The 26,120-nt window shown below is 33.8% G+C and overlaps 1 protein-coding gene across 1 annotated transcript in view; it reads right to left on the bottom strand.

Annotated features, from left to right (window-relative positions):
- LOC129218812 (thyrotropin-releasing hormone-degrading ectoenzyme-like) overlaps positions 1–26,120 on the bottom strand; it is a 126,299-nt gene that overhangs the window by 73,338 nt on the left and 26,841 nt on the right. The window contains exons 3-6 of the mRNA XM_054853134.1: positions 7,862–8,017; positions 7,641–7,753; positions 606–610; positions 245–365 (exon numbers count right to left, since the gene is read on the bottom strand). Coding sequence (XP_054709109.1) covers positions 245–365; positions 606–610; positions 7,641–7,753; positions 7,862–8,017 — 395 coding nt within the window. The remainder of the gene's footprint in view (positions 1–244; positions 366–605; positions 611–7,640; positions 7,754–7,861; positions 8,018–26,120) is intronic.

Raw genomic sequence — 26,120 nt, 5'->3', positions numbered from 1 at the left:
GAAACAAAGTAGAAATAAATTGGTGAACAGAGATATAAATATTGATTGAAACAATATTATAACGCGGCAAAAGTTATTTAAGCAGCCGCTGAAGGCGGTATTCTTGACGTAAAAGGTGAATGGATTAAAGAGAAAATTGCGTAAAAGAACGAAACATCTATCTGCCAAAGCGGATAATATTTAAATATTGTCGTTTATCCCAAAGTTTGTTGTAAATTAAGACAACATTTAGCATATGTATTACCTGTTTTATTCAGGGAGTAAGGTACTTCGAAGTATCCGTTGTAAAATGTTAAAAGCTCTGGGCTTACATTATGTGCATGCTCGCCATATTGAATCATATCCGTCCGACTCCATATCTGAACCTAGAAAATATTGAAAATTTTGTGTTTTTAAGCATAATACTCATAGTTAATTGTCAGCAATTTATTAGCGATTTCGGCTGTCAGGGGTACTGCCTTGCTCTGTGTATTGATGGAACTACAGACTGGTTTCTAAAACTTCATTTTGTGTTATTTGGGCGTAACAAACAGGTATGAAACCATCATCAATTTACATCATCTAGATCTTCTTTATTTGTATTATTTTTTTTTCTAGGAATCAACCTTATCTATTAACTATTAAACAGGCTTCATACAAATGATTCAATACAATGCAACTCAGTACAACTTCAACGCAATGCAACTCAAGATTTCAAAAGAGACATATTTAGATAACAATATCGCAAGAGTTGAAAAACAAATTTTTGATGCTTAAAAAACCAAGAATTTTATATAACCAACTGTACTCCATATGGCGACATATGAGGCAGTGAGAAGCGAAGGGATGAAAGTGGCAAAATTAAAAATTTTAAGATAACCAGTACTTATGGTAGGTGAACCTCTCCTCTGTCTTGGGGCAGGATATGGTACTAGGGTAGTTGCTGTTATACAGCATGATTTAGAAAAAAAATTCAATGAAAATCTACCTAGGATGTTATCTTTAAACGCGTTTTACTCAAAGCTTGAAAATGTCCACTTACATCCCTTTGCTTCTCACTGCCTCATATGTACATCCATGATGAGACGCATTTTATATTTAATCGACTGTTCCTGTGTAAATTTTCATTTCATCATTACAAGTTAAGACTTTATTTAGAATGACAGTAGAATGTTTTTCTACTTAAAGGGATAATTAACTTTCTTTTAAAGCTAACTGTATCATGACTCTCATTTTAGATACCACTACTTTAACGTTGTGAGGAAAGATTATGCATTAAAACTGTTAAACGAGTTGGCTATAGAATATGCTTTATTTGGTGTTGACTTTCTGAAAAAGCGAGCTTTAATATTGCCTCAAAAATTTTTTTAACATTATTAATATTTTTTCATTTATTTATTTATTTACTTTTTTTTTTGGTATTTAAGCGATTTATAAGCAATATTCCTAGCATAAATCTTCCTTGTTATTAAATAATCTCGTTGGTTTTATCAGGAAAAGTTATTACAAAAATTGCTAAGTAAAAGATAGAATAATGCACTTAGCTTATCAACTATTAATACGGTAGAACCAGATTAATCCAGACTAATAGAAGGATGCAGGTCGTCCAAATTAATTAAAGTACAGATTAAGCAAAATAGTTTATAAATTGAGCGGAGGTACACAAACAAACTACTGTATACAATGAAAATTGTACTTTTAACTCAAGAGAATGAAGGCTAAAAATGCATAAGAGAAAATTTAACTATAGTATGTACATATATTATTTTACAAGCTTAAAAAATACATTATGGCTCTATTCCGCCTTTTATTTATACCAACGATATTATACAATTTGTACATCTATAAATGACTGACTGGATTGAGCGAAGTTCGGTTTCATAGGGTTTGGATTAATGAGGGTTTACTGTAAAGTCTGAATAAATTACTCTGAGCATAGAGGAGCATAAGCATAGATTAGAGGACATGCTTCATAGAGGATATGGAGGACATGTCTCAAAACCTGGAGGAGCGTTGCTTGAAATAAATGTAGTTTCATAAACAAATCAAAATGTTTAAGAGTAAAATAATTAGTTGAAAAATACATTGAAGTTAAATCCAAGACGAATGATAGAATTTTTATATGAAATTTGATGGAATGATTGTTTATTTATAAACAATATAAGAGACAAATTTTGTTCATCCGAGATTGCTTGAATAACGGGATGAACAGGCAAACGGTACGAGGGAAATTCATACTGTTATACACGACAGAACAAATTGGGTTTTTTTTGGGGGTTTTCACCCCTCTGTATCTCAGCCCCATGAAGACCCCCGGAGTTGATTTTTGGTACACTCAATCTCTAGTGGTCTCTGACGCCGTAAACCAAAATACAATCCCCAGGACCATCAGGAGAAGGAGGTATTAAAGTTATAAAATCGCTGTTCAAAAAAGTTTTCGCTTTCTTTGACAGGGCTACAGCCCAGACGAAAAAAGGAATCAAGCTGAAATTTCGCACACACATTCCTTGTGCCCTACTGATGTGCCTTTTGTGCCATTAGACCCCCCTCCCCTTCCCCCCTCGTTTTTACCCCCCAAATTGTACCTTCCCGGGGTTCTATCACAGCCCTCCGGGGGGCTACGGTAATGATTTTTTGTATACATATTCTTGGGGGATCATTGAGTACATATACAAAAATTCAACCCCCAGGGACATCATGGGCCGGAGTAATTGAAGTTTGAAAATCACTAATTTGCCCTAAATTCATGTGTACTTACTCTCAGCTTATAGGGTTTGTTAATCTATGACAGCAATTGCAATGCTAGAACAGATCTAAGATCTAACAATTATTCAAAAGTTGTCTTTGGAAATGAAATTCAATCAAGACTAATAAAACATATCCAACAGTTGCAACTAGACGTTAAGTCGCGGATATCACAAATTTGCCACAGCGACTGCGCATGCGCGCAGACTTAGAATCTTTAAACAGGAAGCCCAATGAGCTACGTTATTTTTTTATACTTTAGCCGAGAAACAAATTAATGAATGAGATTAGAATGCTGTCCTCCCCCCCCCTAAAGATTTGGCGATACGAAATTTCCTTCCCCCTGTTTTTCAGTTTTGATATATTTATGGAGGGAAGAAATTTTAAATGTCGGCGCGAAACTGGGGTTAAACCATTACAACATTTTACGTGACAAATTATATGAAACTGTACGCATAAGAATACGGCAAATATAACTTTTTAATTGAAAGCGAAAAATAGCACTTTTTTATTGGTTTGCTTATTTTCTAAATTAATGGATTTTTCACAAACAACACATAATGAATTGAAAATATATGAAATACGTGTGTGGATATCCGTGCTTTTCAGTAATTTGTTAGCTGAAAATTTTTTTGCAATTAATTGAAGCAAGACTATTAATGAGCTTAGTCCGCGCGCAACATGCGCATTCCATTCGCTATGGCAAATTTGGAATATCCGCGATTTGACATCGAGTAAAGTTGTACAGATCTTCTGACACATTCAAATTTAAAATATTTAATGGCTTAGTTTTTTTTTTTTTTTTTTTGCTTGGTGATAACATGCGTTATTTCGTTTTTAAATGAACTTTTAAACAAAACTAGGTATTAAACAAGACAAAGACTTCTATCAAGAGAAAAATAAATCACCAAACAAATCAAATTATCCCATAAAACGTAAAATAATCTACGATGTAAGAAAAATAAAATTAAAAAAAAAGTGAAAAGCTAGATTAAAATAGCCCTCAAGCTGTAAAACATTTAAAGAAACCTTCATGAAAATGTTGAATAATCTGTCAAATAAAGAAACTGTAATAGAATTTATTGCGAAGTTGTAAAATACTCGAAAACAATACAATTTAAAATACAGTATTTTATTATCCAAGAAGTTTTCTTTGCAACAGAGAGGATACAACGATTGCAATAAAATTTAAACCGCCCAATTCTCGCAAAATGAACATAGAATCGTAATAGTCAGAAAATAACTTGACGTAAAATTAGGCTAGCCATTATTGTTCCTTAAAAACACAAAACAGCGTTGTTTCAATTGAAAATTTTCTGACTTCAAATTTTCAATTCTAAAAATACAGAGAAAGTAATACTATCAATGCAAAAAGTTGTGATATCTCATCAAAAACAACCCTGTTGTAAAAATTTCCCCGCCAAGAAAACCTTTAACTTTTCCGCACAAAAAAGAAAACCTGCATCCTAAATCCAAAAACCCTCAGCCATAAAAAGTTATGATACCTAGTTTGCCCGCCAAGTATATGCCAAATTATCATCCTCCCTCTTCTCCTTTTCATCACAGCTACTTCCATTAGAACCTCCTCCCACCTTCAACTCCTCAGAAATATGGATAGATCTTTTAAATTGTTTATCTTGTTTGGCGAGAAGCTTTTCAAAGTGAAGTGGTTGCTTGGTGAGCAAAAAGCTTCCCGCCAAACAGGATAAACAATTTAAAAGATCTATCCATATTTCTGTGGAGTTGAAGGTGGGAGGAGGTTCTAATGGAAGTAGCTGTGATGAAAAAGGAGAAGAGGGAGGATGATAGTTTGGCATATACTTGGCGGGCAAACTAGATATCATAACTTTTTATGGCTGAGGGTTTTTGGGTTTAGGATGCAGGTTCTCTTTTTTGTGCGAAAAAGTTAAAGGTTTTCTTGGCGGGGAAATTTTTACAACAGGGTTGTTTTTGATGATTACATTATTACGGGACGCAGGAGCGTCCCGGCCGCCAAGAGAACCAAACGTCAGCAGCCAACAAAAGCAAATCTACCGCCAAGAAAGACGAAAGAAAAAAGCGACTAAGGAACAGTTTACACGACAGAACAAGTTGGGGTTTTCTGGGTTTTTCACGCCTCTGTATCTCAGCCCCATGAAGACCCCCGGAGTTTATTTTTGGTATGCTCAATCTCTAGTGGCCCCTGACGACAAAATACAATCAACAGGACAATCAGGGGGAGGAGGAATTCAAGTTAGAAAATCGCTGTTCAAAAAAGTTTTCGCTTTCTTTGACAGGGATACAGCCCAGACGAAAAGACGAATCAAACTGAAATTTCGCACACGCATTTCTTGTGCCCTACTGATGCGCCTTTTGTGCCATTTGACCCCCTCCCCTTCCCCACGTATTTACCCCCCAAATTGTACCTTCCCGGGGTTCTGTCACAGCCCTCCCGGGGGGTTATGGTAATGATTTTTGGTATACATATTCTTGAGGGGGGGGGCATTGAGTACATATACGGAAATTCAACCCCCAGAGACATCATGGGCTTTAGTAATTAAAGTTTGAAGATCACTAATTTTCCTTAAATTCTTATGTACTTACTCTCAGCTCACAGGGTTTGTAAATCTTTGACTGCAATTGCAAGGTTAGAACAGATCTAACAGTTGTTCAAAGTTGTCTTAGGAAATGAAATTCAATCAAGACTAAAACAGATCCAACAATTGCAACTAGACTTTAAATCGCGGATATCTCAAATTTGCCACAGCGACTGCGCATGCGCGCGGACTTAGCTCATTGGGCTTTCTGTTTTAAGATTCCATGTTGTTTGTAAGCTCATTGGGCTTTTTGTTTTAAGATTCCGTGTTGTTTGGTTATATTTAAGCAGAAAAACAAAATAATGAATGAGATTAGAATGCTGTCCCCCCCCCCCCAAGTTTTGCAGATACGAAATTTCCTTCCCCCAGTTTTTCAGTTTTGATATATTTAGGGGGGGGGGGATTTTAAATGTCGGTGCGAAACTGGGGTTAAACCATTAGAATATTTTGCGTAACATATTAAATGAAACTATACGCATATGAATACGATACATCTTTATAATTGAAAGCGAAAAATAGCCCTTTTTTATTGGTTTGCTTATTTTCTAAATTAATGAATTTTTCACAAACATAACACATTTTGAATTGAAAATATATGAAATATGTGTGTGGATATCCGTGTTTTGCAGTAACTTGTTAACAGACAAAAATGTTGCAATTAATTTAATCAAGACTTTTAAAGAGCTAATTCCGCCTGCATCGCGCAGTCGCTGTGGCAAATTTGGGATATCCGCCATTTGACGTCGAGTACAGTTGTATAGCTCTTCTGACGCTTTCAAATTTAAAATATTTAATGGCTTATTTTTTTTTTTTTTTTTTTTTGCTTGGTAACAAAATGCGTTATTTCGTCTTTCTAATGAACTTTTAAACAAAACTAGGCATTTAACAAGACAATGACCTCCATCAAAAGAAAGATAGATCTTCAAACAATTAAAATTATCCCATAAAACGTAAAAAACTTAAAACGCAAATACGATGTTTTTTCTAAAAACATGAATACGATTTAAAAAAAAAAAGTCATAAAATAAAAAGTGAAAAGCTAGATTAAAATAGCTGTAAAACATTTTAAAAAAAAACCTTCATGAAAATGTTGAATAATCCGTCAAATAAAGAAACTAATAGAATTTATTGCGAAGTTGTAAAATACTCGAAAACAATATAATTTAAAGTATAGTATTTTATTACATGAAATACATCACCAACTCAGTCATTTCCAGCCGAGGACTACAGTTTCGTGCTTATTAGCACTCATCAGCGCGGCATAGGAAAGTGACTGAGCTGGAGATGGAAAACCTCTTAAGGAAGTCAAGAGTGTCAAACAAACTGGTAGCTAATATAGAACTAGCGCAGACCAGACGAGTGACCGAAGCAATGATTCGGTTCAACATCGGTGCTTCGGTCACTCGTCTGGTCTGCGCTAATTCTATATGGTGGTGAGTTGGTGGTGTATTTCATGTATTTCTGCTATAGCCCTGGCTGTTGGGCTGTAATTTGCTGATTATTTACTGATTATAGTATTTTATTATCCAAGAAGTCTTCTATGCAACAGAGAGGATACAAGGATTGCAATAAAATTTAAGCAGCCCAATTCTAGCAAAACGAACATAGAATCTAAATGGTCAGAAAATAATTTAAAAAATTAGGCTTGCCATTATTGTTTCTTAAAAACACAAAACAGGGTTGTTTCAATTAAGCATTTTCTGACTTGAAGTTCTCAATTCTAGAAATACAGACAAAGTAATAATATCAATGCAAAAAGATTTGATATCTCATCAAAAACAACCCTGTTGTAAAAATGTCCCTGCCAAGAAAACCTTTAACTTTTCCGCACAAAAAGAAGGCCTTCATCCTAAACCCTCAGCCTTAAATGTTATGACATAGAGTTTGCCCGCCAAGTATCTGCCAAATTATCAACCTCCTTGTTCTCCTCTTTCATCACATCTACTTCCGTTAGAATCTCCTCCTACCTTCAACTCTTCAAAAATATGGATAGATCCTTTAAATTGTTTATCCTGTTGGGTGAAACGCTTTTCAAAGTGAAGTGGTTGCTTGGTGAGCAAAAAGCTTCTCGCCAAACAGGATAAACAATTTAAAGGATCTATCCATATTTCTGAAGAGTTGAAGGTGGGAGGAGGTTCTAACGGAAGTAGATGTGATGAAAGAGGACAACAAGGAGGATGATAGTTTGGCAGATACTTGGCGGGCAAACTAGATATCATAACTTTTTAAGACTGAGGGTTTTTAAGGTTTAAGATGAAGGCCTTCTTTTTGTGCGGAAAAGTTAAAGGTTTTCTTGGCGGGAAAATTTTTACAACAGGGTTGTTTTTGATGAGATTGAACTTACGCCATTTTCTGGTTTGTTGTATGATATAATGTCTCCAACAACAAATGCTAGAATATAGGTAGACATCCTAGGTGTTATTTCAAACGTCACACATTCCCATTCATCATCTCTGAAATGATATTTGTCATATAACAAATAACTGCAACTGCAAAACATTGAGTTTAAAGCTATCACTGATTTAAATAGTATACAAAACGCTTTAAAAATATGTCCTTACAAAACCAGCTTCCTTTGTTCTGGAGTATTTGCAAGAGCTTTTGCATGCTTGTCTCGAATAAGGTGCAGTTCGAAAGTAGCTTTCAACGCAGGTTCATCAAAGCATGGAAAAACTCTCCTGGCATCAGTAGGCTCAAATTGTGTTGATGCGATCCAGCTGAAATTCAAAACGGAAATGTTAGAAAAACTAATACAGAGTCTCTTAAACGAACTGGATGCACTCTTTCAATGTTTTTAACGACTTTGTCTTTTTTCAAGTGTAATAGTTTAAAATAAATGCTGAAGTCAACTTTCTCAATCAGAATGGTGGGCATATTGCATCATATTTATAAGTAACAATAAACATTGTTTAGTGCACATAAGAAAATTATTTTACAATTTTTTCATAACAATTTGGCAGTCATTTATCTCACATACTACATTTAAAGCGCTTAACCCCTAGTAGCGATTTTTCAATTTGTATTTTTTCTTTAAACATCGAAAACGCATACTGTACTATGCTTGTACATCAAATTTTGTAAAATTTCGCCCGATATTTTATACGGTGGAATTAATTCACCAAAGAAATGCAGGCGTAATCATGTACCACAGTCAAGGTCACGCATCAGGTAAGGTTTAAGCTCTGCGAGACCTTCCCCGGCGAAAAACGTCTCTCTGTAGACAATCAGTGACCTTCAATCTCAGCTGTGCGGATCAAGCAAGGTAGAGCCAAAGTCTTTGTGCTAAAAGGTGGAGAAAACTTTGAACATCTCACGTTATTTTATGTGAACCCTGCACATATTATTGTAAGCTCTCAATTATCCTCGGATTCTCACTTTCAAAATAAAGAAAAAAAATCGGCAGTGATTAACTGAATGTTGATAAATGCATCCATTTTAACCCAACAAGTGAAAAATCTTTTTTAAGGCATCCATATTTCTTTCTTCCCCCTCCTTTCCAATGACATCCAACCTTCCAAGGTTCAAAACCTCAGTTGTTAAAACCTGATTTTTAGATCTACCTTACTTTCGAACGTAAACGAGTGACCGGATTAATTTGGTTCGAAAAAAATCCACTCACTTCTACTACACATTTTTGGTGTAACCTAGCTAGTTCTAATTAAGTTAGTATGTTTGCTCGATATGCTCACTTATGTATCTAATTCGTTTGCAAAAGTGAACAATCCTTGTTTAGCTTTTACATACACTGTTATCGGTTTTCGATAAAATGTATGGTAGTGTAACTGATTTCTGAAAGCTATTGCATGCACTAGTATCGATTTTTTTAAACCTATTTTGCTGATTATTCGCGAAATTCGCTTATCCGCGGTTACCATGCTGCCCTATTCCTCGGATAATCGGGAGTTGACTGTAAATCGGGAGTTAACTGCAGTACAGTCAACTCCCGATTATCTGCGAGTGGATTATCCGCGGAGCGGATTACCCGCGAGCTTAACTAGAAAAAATACAGTTCACAATTTACTGACAAAATAAGCAATCGCAAGTAAAGCAATAGGGAAGCCGACATTTAGGAACAAATTCGTCGCCAACGGTGAACTGGCTTGGCGGAGGGTTGCCATTTCATCGCGGGAGTCGGGGAGACACGACCCCTGTGGAGATTCTAAAGCCTTTTGTATCTGAAGATTTGAAGAGTTCCAGATGTTCAATGGTTCTTCTCTTTTAACTAATGTACTCATTTGCTACTGTTGTAAAACCGCAAACTGATACCGCGATTTTTCTCTTTGAGTGGGCCTGGAAGAAGTGTCATCGCGCCGTTCGACCCCGAGCGTTGTGTTGATGAGGGAAATTTGTTTCTTCACTCTTTTTGGGGCAACTTTAAGCGTTGTGTTGATTACGGAGTTCCGAACTGATGCATCTACTAATCAGAATAAATTCCCCCTAAATTTCCCCTTTTACTGATCATTGAGGGAAGAAACATTATTATTTATTTCCACTTTCGCTGATTTATATCATTGAGGTTGTAAAAACAAAGTAACCTTTTTGGTCTGCTACGGGAGTAGTTGTAGGGGAGTATTCTTCTTTTTTTTTTATTTAAAGAAATTGTTTAAACGAAGAAATAAATTTAAAAGTAGTTAATATTTTGTTTGCTTAATTTTACCCCTTTGACAGGAACACCAAATGTCCCAGCATCTACTTTACAGCACAAAAAAATGTTGTATGTTTGGTGCCCAGAGTTTGAGGACTGATTTCAGATATGTTTGGGGCTCTGAATCAAAATATGAAATTAGTTTTTCTCTAGCAGCTCTAGTTTTCAGTTAATTTCAACTGTTTTACCCAAATTATGCAGTTTTAACTCCATTTTATGCATTTCTAAATCAAAGTGTAGGCTTCTGAAACAAGGACTGCCTCCAGCATATTTGCTCTGCTATAGTCAGTTTGCAGTCTAGTTACTTAATTACTTAATAACAAGAAGTTCCGTATAAAACTAAAAAACTCTAAAACTTCTCAAAAATAGCTATTATCGCAAATTGTTTCAAACATATTTTTTAAATATTTTAAGCTATTTCTAGGAATAAAATATTCTTTACTCATCTAAAAAAAAAAAAAAACGAACAAATAAAATAGCAGCACCTTTTAAACAAAGCTGCTAATACACTTTTTTCAATTAAAAAAAAATCTTTAACAGCTTTCAAAACGAAAAAAAATAATTGAAATTAATAAGCTCATTAAAATAAATACATCATATCAAAAAAAAAAAATCGTTTCTTTTTCCCCTGTTGCCAAAAATATTTTTTTGAATGAATTAATGCACTTACCAAAATAAATAAAAACAATAAAATGTCAACTTAAAGAAATAATTTTCATTGTCAAAAAAAAAAAAAAAAATCGTCTGCGCATATCTTTATGTAGAAACATAAATGACTTCGAGTTCATTCGCCGAAAACTGAATACCTAAAATACAACTTTACCGTGAAAATAAAAACAAGTCATATCAACAATAATTATTTCACAGTTAAAACCATAGCTGCGGAATCGGAGTCGGAGTCAATCTCATTTTGGGATAAAGTAGTCGGAGTCAAATATCCAATAATCGGAGTCAGTCATTTGTCCTCCGTGTATAAATTTTTGCCAAAGCTACGAAGTCAGAGTAGAAGTCGTTGAGTCGGATTCCGATTAACTGTCGGCCACAGGAGTAGGAGTCGGAGTCATGTACCCCTAAATTCTCGGAGTCGGAGTCTGGAGTTTGGCGTCAAGAGCTATTTCCAACAAAATTTGTTTGAAGTAAATCCATCTTCAAGTACGGAATCTACATTGACTTTCAGTTTCCCCAAAGGCGCTAATGTTTATTGATTTGCACTGTTCAAAATTGAACGGAAAATTGTTCAAATCAAAAAGATATTTTATATACAAGTTTTCAATCAAAAGCTTTTCCTACGAAGTTTGTTTGAAGCAAATTCGCCTCACAGTTCGGAATTGCCTTGAATTTCCCCGTAGGCGCTAATGTTAATTTTTTTTTGAACTGTTCAAAATTGAACAAAAAATAGTTCAAATCGAAAAGTGAAATCTGGGAATGAGGTGTCCTCGCCGAGATCTTTCGAACAAAAAAAAAGTTTGTTCGAATCGAACTATTCATTCAAAAGTTATTACGGGGGGGGGGGGACAGACCGAAAGACAGACCGATAGACATTTTTCCCCATCTCAATACCCTACTTTCCAATTTTTAATTTTTCGATATTTATTTAATTATTTTATTTATTTTTTACTTTTTTTTTTTTTTTTGTTTTCGGAATATTTTTAAGTTGCATTAAGCCTTCTTTCATGCTTTTTTCGTCTTTTTCTGATTTTTACTGGGAAAGCAGGCTGAAACGTTAGATTATTCAATAATATATAGACATTTTTTAAAGTGTACGAAGACTTTTGTCAGATAAAATTTCCGGCACTTTTTGGTTTTTGATTTTTAAAAATTAAGTTTAAATAATTTTTAAAAAAAATTTCATGTAGTTTTGTTGAAAATTGATCATATATCTTATAATTAAATACCTATTCCGAAATATTAATTTTAATCAGTGGATAGGGTCATATTTCATTGAAAGTCGTAGGTGTACGAACACTTTTGGGAGCCACTGTAATTATGCATCTCAGAATACTATAGATTGCAATGTTCTGTGTCAGAGCTGCTTGTTCTGCGATCTTACTAGTTAGTCGGCTCATTCTGACCTGTAGCTCATTCTGCTATTTGCCCCAATGCAATGTTTTAAAATTAAATCTTTATTAGGAAATACTGTAGCAATGCATATTTTCACAAATTATGACGTTTCTTTTTCAATAAATTCCGCATACATAGTAAAAAAGCTTTGACCAAGCTTCCAAGCAGCAACGCTTTAACTTAAGAATTATTCCACGTAAACATTATCAGCCGTTGAACAAACAATATGAATCAAATCTAGGTCCTTAGTATCTGCAAATATACCTTATACAGTGCAACCTCTCTGAGCAGCCACCCCTTCGTTCCGCAAAATTTCGGCCGTTCAAAATGAGTGGCCGCTTTAAAGGGTTTTCGTTACAGTTGCAATGTTATTCTATATTACGCAATATAAGTTAGTCTAATACATAGAATGAAATTTGAGACTGTTCTAAACTGGAAATAGTATATTATTTAATTATTGTTTACATTTTTTCGAAGAAAGGATACAATTTGGGAATTGAGTTTTCAATCTTCTCCTACAATTGTTCACAAAATCGAATTCAAAATGTTGCTTGTTGCAATTCAAATGTTTTTCAGTTCAAAATGACAAAAAAAATTGCTCTAACCAATTTATTTGTCATTGCATCTGAGAAGATTTCTAGTGAAATATAGTGTTGTACTTAATTTGTTGACCTGACAACAATTAGAAATGTAATGATATGGAAGCAAACTAATGAACTAATCATGTAAATATTCTTATTTTATGTAATAAAGTGTTTCAGTGTATTATGAATTTTATTGACTCAAATTTTTAATGCAATCTTTATTTTTGATGCAAACAATACAATTGGGAAAATGAGAATACATACCAAACTGATTGAAGTCAAGGTAAATTTAATATAAAAGGAAATAACTAATGAAATTGCCTATTGATCATTAGAATATTAGCTCTATATATTCTGTAGTACACATTACGTAGCCTGAAAAACATTGTATTACGAAAAACATTGAATGATTTCACCAGAAATGAATTGAATTTGTGGGATCAAAGCTATTTTTTAAATTAGACATCTTTCATTACTTTTCATCATTGAAAGACTATCACTCATTATCATGTTACCGACCTTTGTAAAAATTATTATTATTATTTTTTTTTTTTTTTTTTGCACAATCTAAAACATTTTCACTTTTATTAGAACCTGTTGAATTTGTCAAAGTGAAGTTTCAGTACGAGTTCTCTCGAGTACATTTCTGGACGAAAATAGTTTTAAACTTGAGTTTTTAATTGTTTCCATCCAGGTATAACTATTTTGAATAGTTTCATACGGCGAAATGGATCAAGCTTATTCTCTTCCTACTTAATCATGGAAAATTATCGAACTTTATCGAATATCGGAGCAACTTGTACGCTTAATAAGGGGACCCACTAATGATTTTTGGAAAACTGCTGAATGATCCTAGTCGTTGATACTTTTTAGGAAACTCTAAAGATACATTTACCGGGCTTTCCCCCTTCCCCATCTCTCTTATTAGTTCTCTCTTCTCTTTCTTTCCTCCGAAAACACCAATCACTACCCACATCACCCCCAGAGGCACGGAAGAAAAAGCTATGTCCGTAAGGTTAGTTCCCCCCCCCCCCCCGGAGATCAGCAGTGAAATTGTTAATGAGGTCTAAGGATATCAATGGTGCAATACTATACTGCCGTGTGCAGGTAAAAAGCAGTAACTGCAAATTTTTCATTTTTGATTTTTTTGCATTTTTGTCATCTATTGTGCGTTATCTTTACTGTACAAGCTCGCTTATTTGGCTACTGCTGTTTACCTGCACAGGGCAGTATAATAAGGTTTAAGGCGAGCTGAACCAGGGGCGGATACAGAAAAATCTTTTGGAGGGGGCACGGGAAATTGAATCCCCCCCCCCCCGCCTTCGATGTTTCATAACAAAGTTTTGACGACTTTATTTTTAAATGTGCGTGTTTATTTATTTATTTATTTATTTATTTATTTATTTATTTATTATTATTACTATTATTATTATTTTAGGATTTAGGTCAATGAATCTACTTCTAAGTACATGAATATTATGCACTAATATACTTTGAATGTGGACGGAATACATCTTTAACGTTTCAAGTCATTTAAATACTAAACCCAATATAATGTCACCAAGATGCTAGACAATGAGCGGCTTTACCTAGGAGCATTGTCATAATGATTATAACACGAGGGCAAGGTCATAAATAAACCCATACCTCTCTTGAGTTTTTAAAAATTAATTTAATCATAACTTCATAACATATATAAGTTTCACTGAAGAATTCAGTAACTATTTCTGTGTGAATTTCAAAACAATTGCTGATTAGTTCTTAAAGCCATGATACAGTTGAGATAACATATTGATACTACATGCCGTTTCTATTAAAAATCATGGTTTTTCTAAGAAACTACCACATGATTTCTTTCATTTTGCATCTTTTATTAGCTGAAAAAGAAATCTATTATTTCGCAAATAGGTTCCTAGATCAAAATGACTCTTTTAGGTGCGCTTACACATTTAAAGAAATGTTAATTATTGATTCCATCAAAGAAGAATTAATGGACGAATCGCGATAATGCAGTCTCTTGAAATTGAAGCCAATAAATTAAATGTATTCTGCAATTCTGGGCCTCTGATTCCAGTAATACTTCTTTAGCAAACAAAAATGCTTTTATTCAAATTATGCTGTGTGTGTGTGTTTTGTGTTCTTTTTAATTGGCTACGTAAAAAAAGTGCAAAGGAAAGGTCAGTTAAAAAGTAGTAAATAAAATAGTGAAATTAATTAATCCTTTTGGGGGGGCACGTGCCCCCTGTGCCCCCCCCCCCTAAAATCCGCTACTGAGCTGAACGATGGTTTTTCTTGATCGTAGGAGGTCTGTGATGAATTTCCCTACTGAATGGAAAACTGGTAGTCGGCCCCGCTTAAATGAATACCGCGAGTTCCAAGAAATATTATTCGATTCAGCGGGGAAATTTTATTTATTTTTCCTGATTGACAACGTTTGTCTTAAAACGTTATAATAAATCAATATCTAAGTAATAGAAGAAACATGTTTTTTATTAAAAAGCGTTTTAAATAAGCTAAGTAAATAAAAGTACGTATGAAAATTATATGTCACTTACAACTATGGGTAGTGAATCTTTGCTTCGACACCTTTTTTCAGTTAATATTTCTTGGAGACAGTCCATAATAGTGAATTCCTTGCTCAAGGTATTTTAGGAGCACCTTTCTAACTTCAATTACCGTGTTTTACGCAATTAATATCTATCAATTTCTTATCTTCTGCAATGTTTATATTTCGTTGTGTTTTTAAATTTAATTATCAACTGTCTGTTGGTAATGGCAACGATAAAAGAAAATAAATAGAATAGTGGATATGCTTTGATGGATTATGAATGTTTTTTCCCCGCCGGTTGTTTGCCGAAAAATACAATTTTTAATTTTTGCTTCAGTAATTGCTCTTAATTAATTTTTTATGTATTCAAAAATCTTCTCAGCTAAAACATATGCGAAAGCTGATCACTATTATTCAATTAACCGGGGAAATTGTTCGATTAAGCGGGATCCCCATTGCGAAACATTGGGAAATATTCGGTTCCTGGAGATTTTATTCGCATAAGCGGGTTTTTCGTTTATCCGTTACAAGATAAGGCGGGGCTGACAACATTGTGTTTCCATTACGATCCAAGTGCGCAGAACAAAAACTGACTTATTTTGTAAACAAACAAATAACAGAATTTTTTTTAAAATACCAAGAACTTTTCATAATGAACTCAAAAAGCACAAAATAAATTTTCTGGGTCACAAAGGACAATTTAAGAATTCCTGTAGTTTTTGAAAATGACACCACAAACGAAGAAAAGTGCGGCTCATGTCATGAAGAGGATTTATTATTATCTAGCTTTCAATCATAACTTTGAGTGTTGAAACATGCATATTTTTCTTATTGGGAAAGTTTGGTTTGAAATGACTAGAACAGCACTTTTCTTCGTTTGTGGTGTCATTTTCTTAGAATTTTCGAAAAAATACAAGAATTCTTAAATTGCCCTTTCTGATCTAGAAAAGTTATTTTGTCCTTTTGAGTGCATTATGAAAAGTGCTTGGTATTTTTAAAAACATTCTGTTCTTTTATTCTTTTTAGTGTAAATGTATTTCAGAAATAGAATAATTTTACCCTCACGTTTTTAATATAAATGCTCCCCACTAAAAGGGAAAAAACCTATGTACGTGTCTAAAACCTTAAGCAGTAGGCACTAAAATTTAATCCTTGTTCCTCTGTAGGATTTATGTTTGCTAATTTCATGATTGCTTCAGAGGAGCCTTGATTCAAAATTTTCATTATGATTGCTTTTGACATTAGTGTTGAAAGGCAAAAAAATTTGTAACAATGGGTTTTATATTTAAACATTTAATGAGGAAATTACATGAAACTTGCGGTTTTCCATCTTAACTGAAATAATTATTTTATTTTAGAATTTTATTTTTTCAGCGCTAAGTTGTACCTTAAGATTAAGCAAATCATTTAGTGAAATCCCGAAGTCTCTAAGTGGTCTAATAGCAGAGATATAAGCAAAACCAAGCCTCAGATTTCTCCGAGACAATCAGGCCAAGTATAATAAAAGTGCTTAAATAACAGAATTTAAAAAAAAAACTAAGCACTTTTCATAACGCACTCAAAAGGACAAAATAACATTTCTGGGTCAGAAAGGACAATTTAAGCATTCCTGTAGTTTTCGAAAATTCCAAGAAAATGACACCACAAACGAAGAAAAGTGCGACTCAAATCATGAAGAGAATTTCTTATCACTATACAGCTTTCAATCATAACTTTGAGTGTTCAAACATGCATATTTTTCTTATTGTCGAAACGCTTTTTGTGTTCTCAAGAAGCATTGTGATATTGAATGCAAAATAAACCTAATATTGTTAAGCTTTAGTAGTTCAAAAAAAAAAACTCTTAAAAGTGTTACATGACGTTCTGTATTTATCTCTGTACTTTTTTGAAAAACCTTCTTCATATAAAAACGCTGTCCGAAAAGGTGATTTTTAGGAAAAAGTTATAAAGGTCACTATATATGTGTCGTGGAAAAGGTCTGCGGACTGATTTCTAGTTGATAAGGATACAATGCGAACATTTATCGCTTGAAATCTGAAGACTTTTATTGTCTTAAAGTTAAAATTGCGGAATAAAACGCAAATGCGTATATTCACAAGGAACGATAAAATTAAAAATTTTAAAAACGTCCAATTGAGTCGCAACTGCAGAATCAAGAGGGAAAATTGAAAATCCTTTTAAAAGCCTTATATTATTTAAAATCAAAATCAAGTTTTTTTTTTTTTTTTTTGCTATTAAATAGAAACTGGCAACAGATAAAAACTTTAAATCACTGCTTTTAATTTCCTTGTTGGCCAACAATGAATGGGGTCGTTTCTAAAATTTTAAAAGTATTTTTTTCTGAAAGAGCATGCTTAAAAAAAACACAGGATCTGATAATTTTTTAAATAATTTGTTTAAGTTTAATATTTAAAAAAAAATGCTAAAATCTGCGCGCTTTCATTGTTTACATTTCTTGCCTATGACATCACAAATGATGAAATGCCATTCTGTGTTGCCATTCACAGAGCAAAATATTTAATTCGCATCTTTACTCACGTGTATTGGCAACGATATGGTTAATAGCAAACGTAGAGCTCAATTTTAATTTGCTTCTTGATTATCATAACGTGGAAACGCGGTACAAAGATGCGTCAAAGAGCATCATTTGTGACGTCACCAAGACCACGTTTTGTTTGAAAAATCGGACATATTAAAAAATTAACTAAAAAATAACTGTTGGGAAAATGAAAGAATTTTCTGGGTTATGTTATTTATTTATTTATTTATTTATTTATTTTTGCTTATTCAATCAATTTTAGTGACTAAAAGTACTACTTTTGACTGAAGGAAACAACCCCATTCGGTTTTCAATCACGTGAATAAATGCTTAGCCGTTATTAAAATCTGCTTTAAAAAACGTCATAATTCGAATTTTATGAAAGATAGAAGCTCCAAACACATTTTATCAGAAGGCGGAAAAAATTTCTCTTTATTTTGGTATTAAATTTTAAAATTTTTAACTATGTTCTCACTGCAAAAATCGCGAAAAACATTTTAGAGGTTTTTAACTAATATCTTCGTTAATTAATGTCATCCAAAGACGCAACCTAGCTAAAAACACTCCCGATCAACTCCCCTTTCGATTTTTTTTTTTTTTAATTTTTTTTTAAAATAAAGCTGTCCATCCATTTTGGCGCTAGAGTGCGACAGACAGATACACACACACACACATAACGGGAGCTCAGATTTTAAGAAAATGCATATGTACTTGAATAATTGCAAATTGCTTATCTCTACTATATCAGTGATATAATTGATTCACGTGCTTTAAGAAGTACTGCGGAACTTAGAATTGGATATGGAGAATGTCCATCCGTCTCAATTTTTCAGGCTGGCCAAATTGATTTGAGAAGGTAATTCAATAAATGATGATTTTTTTTTTCGAAGATCTTCTAACAATTGTGTTTTACAACAACATGAGAGGTATTTAGCACGTTTGGGAACAAATAACAGACGTGTTTAGCGTTTATCAAAAGTCTAGAACATTTTGACTGCAAAAATCCACAGTGAAAAACATACGAACACAATGAAAAAGTATGTTTTGGTTTTTCCAGTAACTAAAATAAAATATTTAGATTTTGGATGTTTAGTTCTGATGTAAATTAGTATGATAATTAATTAATATGTTGAAGTTTGCTGATCGTTTATTTAGTACTTTTGATATAAAGTTATCTTACAAACCCACTAGTACTCTCATTTTAGAATTAAGAGGGGGGGGGATATGTAAGAGGTAAAAATGTCGCGTAAAAATGAATAAATGAAAGGGAGGGGGGTTCACAAGCGGTTTCTTTATAATATCTGATACCAGGGTCCACCGACTGATGACAGGCCCTGGTGTTAAGCAAATCGTGATTTAAAAAAAGGACAAAAAGAAAAAAAAAATTCGAAGTGAAAAACAATGCATGTTTTCTTTTTTCCTGCAAAATTAATTTATTTTAAGGATTCAAAATTTTTACTCATTTCATACTTTTGCGCCATTCTAATTTCGCCCCAATTCTTTTAAACCACGTGTCGCTAACGTAATAACTTACGCTTGACGATTCTACAATGACTTTTTTACTACCCTTTAGCAATGAACCATCGTACAAATGAGGCTTAATTACCTCCCTTTCAGCGCTTCCGCAGAGGGGAGAGAAGAGAGAAAACATCTTCACCTCCGGATTCGCATTGCAAATGCAGCGACATCAGCATTGGCGATTTAGTGCCTTTTCGATCATTCAAGCACGCTTTTTCCCAAACTTGTCTCGCCAACCTGTTCCTTAATGTCGGCTTCTTGGTCGAACCACTTTTTCGTCAGGGGTCGAAAGGATCGTTTCTACCGGAGTGGGACATCCAAAGAATATAGATAATGGAGAAGAACTTTCACTTCGAGACCGGTTTGTAAGCTCCGCAGAGAAAATAAATTACTAACGAGAACATGTTTTGGGACAAAAGCCGACATTTAGGAACAAATTCGTCGCCAACGGTGAACTGGCTTGGCGGAGGGTTGCCATTTCCTCGCGGGAGTCGGGGAGACACACCCCCCATGGAGATTCTAAAGCCTTTTGTATCTGAAGATTTGAAGAGTTCCAGATGTTCAATCGTTCTTCTCTTTTAACTAATGTACTCATTTGCTACTGTTGAAAAACCGCAACTGATACCGCGATTTTTCTCTTTGAGTGGGCCTGGAAGAAGTGTCATCGCGCCGTTCGACCCCTGAGCGTTGTGCGAACTAATGCATCTACTAATCAGAATGAATTCGCCCTAAATTTCCCCTTTTACTGATCATTGAGGGAAGAAACATTATTATTTATTTCCACTTTTGCTGATTTATATCATTGAGGTTGTAAAAACAAAATAACCTTTTTGGTCTGCTACGGGAGTTGTTTTAGGGGAGTATTCTTCTTTTTTTTAATTTAAAGAAATGGTTTAAACGAAGAAATAAATTTAAAAGTTTCTCTAGCAGCTCTAGTTTTCAGATAATTTCAGCTGCTTTACCCAAATTATGCAGTTTTAACTCCATTTTATGCATTTCTAAATCAAAGTGTAGGCTTCTGAAACAAGGACTGCCTCCAGCATGTTTGCTCTGCTATAATCAGTTGGCAGTCTAGTTACATTCAGAAAAACTCACTACGTGAAGTAAATATCTAGTAAGTTTAGTAACAAGGCTTCAACGAATTGCGGTCAACTTGTAAGTTCTTGCAATGCATATATTCGCTTTGCGTGATGTGTGACGAATTGGATCTTTGTATGTAATATTTTCAGGGTCCGACTAATGTAGACAATAAACAAAATTTTTGGGGGGTCCTCTACAGTCAAACCTTATAAACAAAAGCATTAATAAAGAATCAGGGGTGGTAGTTTCAGGGGTGTTCAGGTGTTAAATCACTTATTCAAAGCAACCCACACTTGTACACATGAAAAACTAGATAAATTCAGGAGAGTACCTTAATTTTCTTACATAGAAACTGCAGCAATTTTAGTATTTTTGGGGCTCTTAAAAATTGGGGACCCATGGCCAACAGCCTAATTTGTCTGGTTGGTAATTGAGCTCTGATTCTTTTGTATAATACACTTTGAATAAAAATTCCATTATTTGTTTTTCATTTGATCTATGGATGTAACTTAAACCCATGTCACAAATATTTCAATGTTATGTTTTAGAAATTTGAGCTCCTGCGCGTGTCGTGGAAAAGGTCTGCGGACTGATTTCTAGTTGATAAGGATACAATGCGAACATTTATCGCTTGAAATCTGAAGACTTTTATTGTCTTAAAGTTAAAATTGCGGAATAAAATGCGTATATTCACAAGGAACGATAAAATTAAAAATTTTAAAAACCTCCGATTGAGTCGCAACTGCAGAATCAAGAGGGAAAATTGAAAATCCTTTTAAAAGTCTTATATATATTTAAAATCAAAGTCAAGTATTTTTTTTTTTTTTTTGCTATTAAATTGAAACTGGCAACAGATAAAAACTTTAAATCACTGCTTTTAATTCCCTTGTTGGTCAACAATGAATGGGGTCGTTTCCAAAATTTTAAAAGTATTTTTTTCTGAAAGAGCATGCTTAAAAACACAGGATCTGACAATTTTTTAAATAATTTGTTTAAGTTTAATATTTAAAAAAATGCTAAAATCTGCGCGCTTTCATTGTTTACATTTCTTGTCTATGACCTCACAAATGATGAAATGCCATTCTGTGTTGCCATTCACAGAGCAAAATAATTAATTCGCATCTGTTACTCACGTGTATTGGCAACGATATGGTTAATAGCAAGCGTAGAGCTCAATTTTAATTGGCTTCTTGATTATCATAACGTGGAAACGCGGTACAAAGATGCGTCAAAGAGCATCATTTGTGACGTCACCAAGACCACGCTTTGTTTGAAAAATCGGACATATTAAAAAAATTAATTAAAAAATAACTGTTGGAAAAATGAAAGAATTTTTTTGGGTTATGTCATTTAATTATTTATCTATTTATTTTTGCTTATTCAATCAATTTTAGTGACTAAAAGTATTACTTTTGACTGAAGGAAACAACCCCATTCGGTTTTCAATCGTGTGAATAAATGCTTAGCGGTTATTAAAATCTGCATTAAAAAACGTCATAATTCGAATTTTATGAAAGATAGAAGCTCCAAACACATTTTATCAGAAGGCGGAAAAAATTTCTCTTTATTTTGGTATTAAATTTTAAAATTTTTTAACTATGTTCTCACTGCAAAAATCGCGAAAAACATTTCAGAGGTTTTTAACTAATATCTTCGTTAATTAATGTCATCCAAAAACACAACCTAGCTAAAAACACTCCCGATCAACTCCCCTTTCGATTTTTTTAAAAATTTTTTTTTAAATAAAGCTGTCCGTCCATTTTGGCGCTAGAGTGCGACAGACAGATACACACACATAACGGGAGCTCAGATTTTAAGAAAATGCATATATCTTGAATAATTGCAAATTGCTTATCTCTACTATATCAGTGATATAATTGATTCACGTGCTTTAAGAAGTACTGCGGAACTTAGAATTGGATATGGAGAATGTCCATCCGTCTCAATTTTTCAGGCTGGCCAAATTGATTGAGAAGGTAATTCAATTAAATGATGAATTACTTTTTTTCGAAGATCTTCTAACAATTGTTTTACAACAACATGAGGGGTATTTAGCACGTTTGGGAACAAATAACAGACGTGTTTAGCGTTTATCAAAAGTCTAGAACATTTTGACTGCAAAAATCCGCAGTGAAAAACACACGAACACAATGAAAAAGTATGTTTTGGTTTTTCCAGTAACTGAAATAAAATATTTAGATTTCGGATGTTTAGTTCTGATGTAAATTAGTATGCTAATTAATTAATATGTTGAAGTTTGCTGATCGTTTATTTAGTACTTTTGATATAAAGTTATCTTACCAACCCACTAGTACTCTCATTTTAGAATTAAGAGAGGGGGGGGGGATATGTAAGAGGTAAAAATGTCGCGTAAAAATGAATAAGTGAAAGGGAGGGGGGGGTTCACAAGCGGTTTCTTTATAATATCTGATACCAGGGTCCACCGACTGATGACAGGCCCCGGTGTTAAGCAAATTGTGATTTAAAAAAAGGACAAAAAGAAAAAAAAATTCGAAGTGAAAAACAACGCATGTTTTTTTTTCCGGCAAAATTAATTTATTTTAAGGATTCAAAATTTTTACTCGTTTCATACTTTTGCGCCATTCTAATTTCGCCCCAATTCTTTTAAATCACGTATCGCTAACGTAATAACTTACGCCTTGACGATTCTACAATGACTTTTTTACTACCCTTTAGCAATGAACCATCGTACAAATGAGGCTTAATTACCTCCCTTTCAGCGCTTCCGCAGAGGGGAGAGAAGAGAGAAAACATCTTCACCTCCGGATTCGCATTGCAAATGCAGCGACATCAGCATTGGCGATTTAGTGCCTTTTCGATCATTCAAGCACGCTTTTTCCCAAACTTGTCTCGCCAACCTGTTCCTTAATGTCGGCTTCTTGGTCGAACCACTTTCTCGTCAGGGGTCGAAAGGAAGGTTACATACGTTTCTACCGGAGTGGAACATCTTTGCGTGTGAACTATCTTTGGGACATCTTTGCGTGTGAAATATCTTTGGTACAAGCGCCTATAGCTCATGAACAGGTAACATGTAAACAGACTACTATAGTATGTATAGAAGCAAGATGGGGCTCAGTCGACTGAAAAAACGAATGCTAAAAATATGCATTTAAGAATTTAGAAAATTTGTTTTTTCCATAATAAACAAAAACAGATGACTGATTTTTTTAAAAATCTAAAACTAAGGGGGTCCGGGACACATTTAAAAAATTTCATTAAGCTGTTTAAAGTTTTGAAATTTTTTACTCTGAGTGTCCATTTATTTAATAAACAAAATTCAAAACATAAATATTTTTAAAAAATTATTTTTATTTATTTATTTATTTTTTTAAATAAAATGGGGTTGCTTTAAATCACTAAAACTTGAAATATTCTTGGTCAATTTTCTAAAAATTTTTTTTCAAAAAATTACGAACAAATTTCTAAGCTTTAATTTTTATTCGGTAATTCAAAAAATTTTTATTCAAGAAAAAATAGAAAATATTTGGAAAAAAATTTCGAAATATTCAAAGATACTTTTTTTTAATCAAATTTTTTGCAGGTAAACGGTTTTTGAGCAATCACGATTGCTTATTGTTCTCATTTGACCGTTTTTGATGTCCGTGCCTTTTTCAGCTTGGACCAGGAGCCCCTGCAATAGCACCGCCCACCGTCCTCTGCAGGCGCTGCTCTGAGCACTGCCTCCTGGATTCAGTTTCTACTGGTCGATGGCGTCCATGTCCTACACAAAAGCATGCTCATACACACACACACGACTACGTGCATACACACATGCCTACGTGCATACACACAGGTCTACGCACACACACAAGCTTACACATGCACGCACGCGAACCTACACACACACTACTATACACAAGTAACCGCTCAGGAGGAGGGACAGGAACCGTTTCTAGAAACAATAGCCCCCAATGAGCAGGGTCCTTGTCGCAACTCGTGATTGCGAAAAACATAATTTGAATTCAAAATTTCAGAATTCAAGTTAATTTTTTTTGAGCAACCACGATTGCTTATTGTTCTCACTTGACTGTTTTGATGTCCTTTGATTTTATTTTCCCACCGCCACCCTCTGCAGCATCACCGTTCACCGAGTCCTCACGATGCTGCTCCTATAGCGAAAGCAGTCTCGAGGTTGCATCCATGTCTACACACACGCGCATACATACACAACTACATACACACGCACGCACACACACAAACACACACATACACCTACACACACACGCATGCACACACACAAACACACACATACACCTACACACACACGCATGCACACACACAAACACACACATACACCTACACACACACGCATGCACACACACAAACACACACATACACCTACACACACGCACACACACAAACACACACATACACCTACACACATACACACACCCACACACATTCATATACACAACTACCCACACACTTATGCCAGCACACAGACATAAACACACATGCCTACACACACATACACATACCCCTACGCACAAACACACACGCCTACATACACACACTCGTGATTGCGAAAAACATAATTTGAATTCGAGATGTCAAAATTCAAATTATTTTTTTTTTAATTTGCCGAATAAAAATTAAAGTTAACTGTTTGAAAATGATATGCTCCAAATTTTCATTACTTGATCCTTATGAGTTCTTGACTTATAAAAGTTTGAATGCAAAAAATTCGTAAAAAATGCATCATGGAGAAAAACGCGTTTAAAGCTTAAAATTAAATATAATAATAGTTAAATGCATGCACGGAAGATTCAAACGTCCTTTTAAGCAGGAAAAAGCGGAGAATTTTTTAAATAATAATAAAAAAAAGTTGCTAAATTTGACGATTTTTGTGTCCCGAACCCCATTAAAGTTCGTTGCTTCTTTTTCTTTTTTCGTATAGAAGAGTGAGGTGTAATTTAGGAGTGTTAATTAATGAGTGTTTTTGCAAGTAGGGGAACATGGGGCAAAGTGAAATGGTCGAATATTTACTATGCTTTTAGTTCCACCTATCTGGTATTATTTTAAATATGTTGTACCATATGTAATCTAGTCCAGTCAAGAAAAAAATAGCGCCTTAGATTAAAGCATTTGGTAATACAGGCAATTTTTAAAAAATTGGTATTCCGTATTGTAATATTTTGTTGTAAGTCAAAAATTATTTTTGTTACTATAAAATGATAAAGTTCTAGTTATTAACATTTTAAGTATTAATTAAGACCTCCTAATGTTCAATGAAGTATGAATTTAGTTAATAATAGACTTATTTGTATTTTAAATAAATTGTACAATTAGTCAAGTATATGCAGGGCAAAGTGGATGGGGGAAAGTGAAATAGTTTGTTTCACTTACTCATTCAACCATTTAATATAAATCACATACGTTTTCATTTATTAATTAACTCATTTACATTCTTTCATTTAGTTATACACTTATTTATTCATTCATTCTGCATTCTCTTATTCATTCATTCTTTTACTCGCTCATTTATTTTTCTTCATTTATTAATTGATTTATTCATTTAAGTATTTGTTTTATATATTGCTTTATTATATATTCATTTATTTATTCAACCTTTTAATTACTGATTCGTTTGTTCAAAAATATGTTTTATAATTGAAATAAAATTATTTCATTAGAAAAATATCTTATTTTTCACTTTGCCCCATGGAAAAAACAGGCAAAAAATTTCCACTTTTTTTTGGAAAACTCAAATTTGCTGCCAAAATAAAAAATACTGTTTCAACACAAGTTTTATTGTAAAATACAATGTTCTTTCTTTGTGCACTGTAATTTTCAAAACAAATTTCCAATTCGTTCATTTTGAAAA

This window comes from Uloborus diversus, chromosome 3 (assembly GCF_026930045.1).
Source record: "Uloborus diversus isolate 005 chromosome 3, Udiv.v.3.1, whole genome shotgun sequence".
NCBI lineage: Eukaryota > Metazoa > Arthropoda > Arachnida > Araneae > Uloboridae > Uloborus > Uloborus diversus.
The sequence above is the reverse complement of the archived record's forward strand: the minus strand, read 5'-3'. Positions and strand labels throughout refer to the sequence as shown.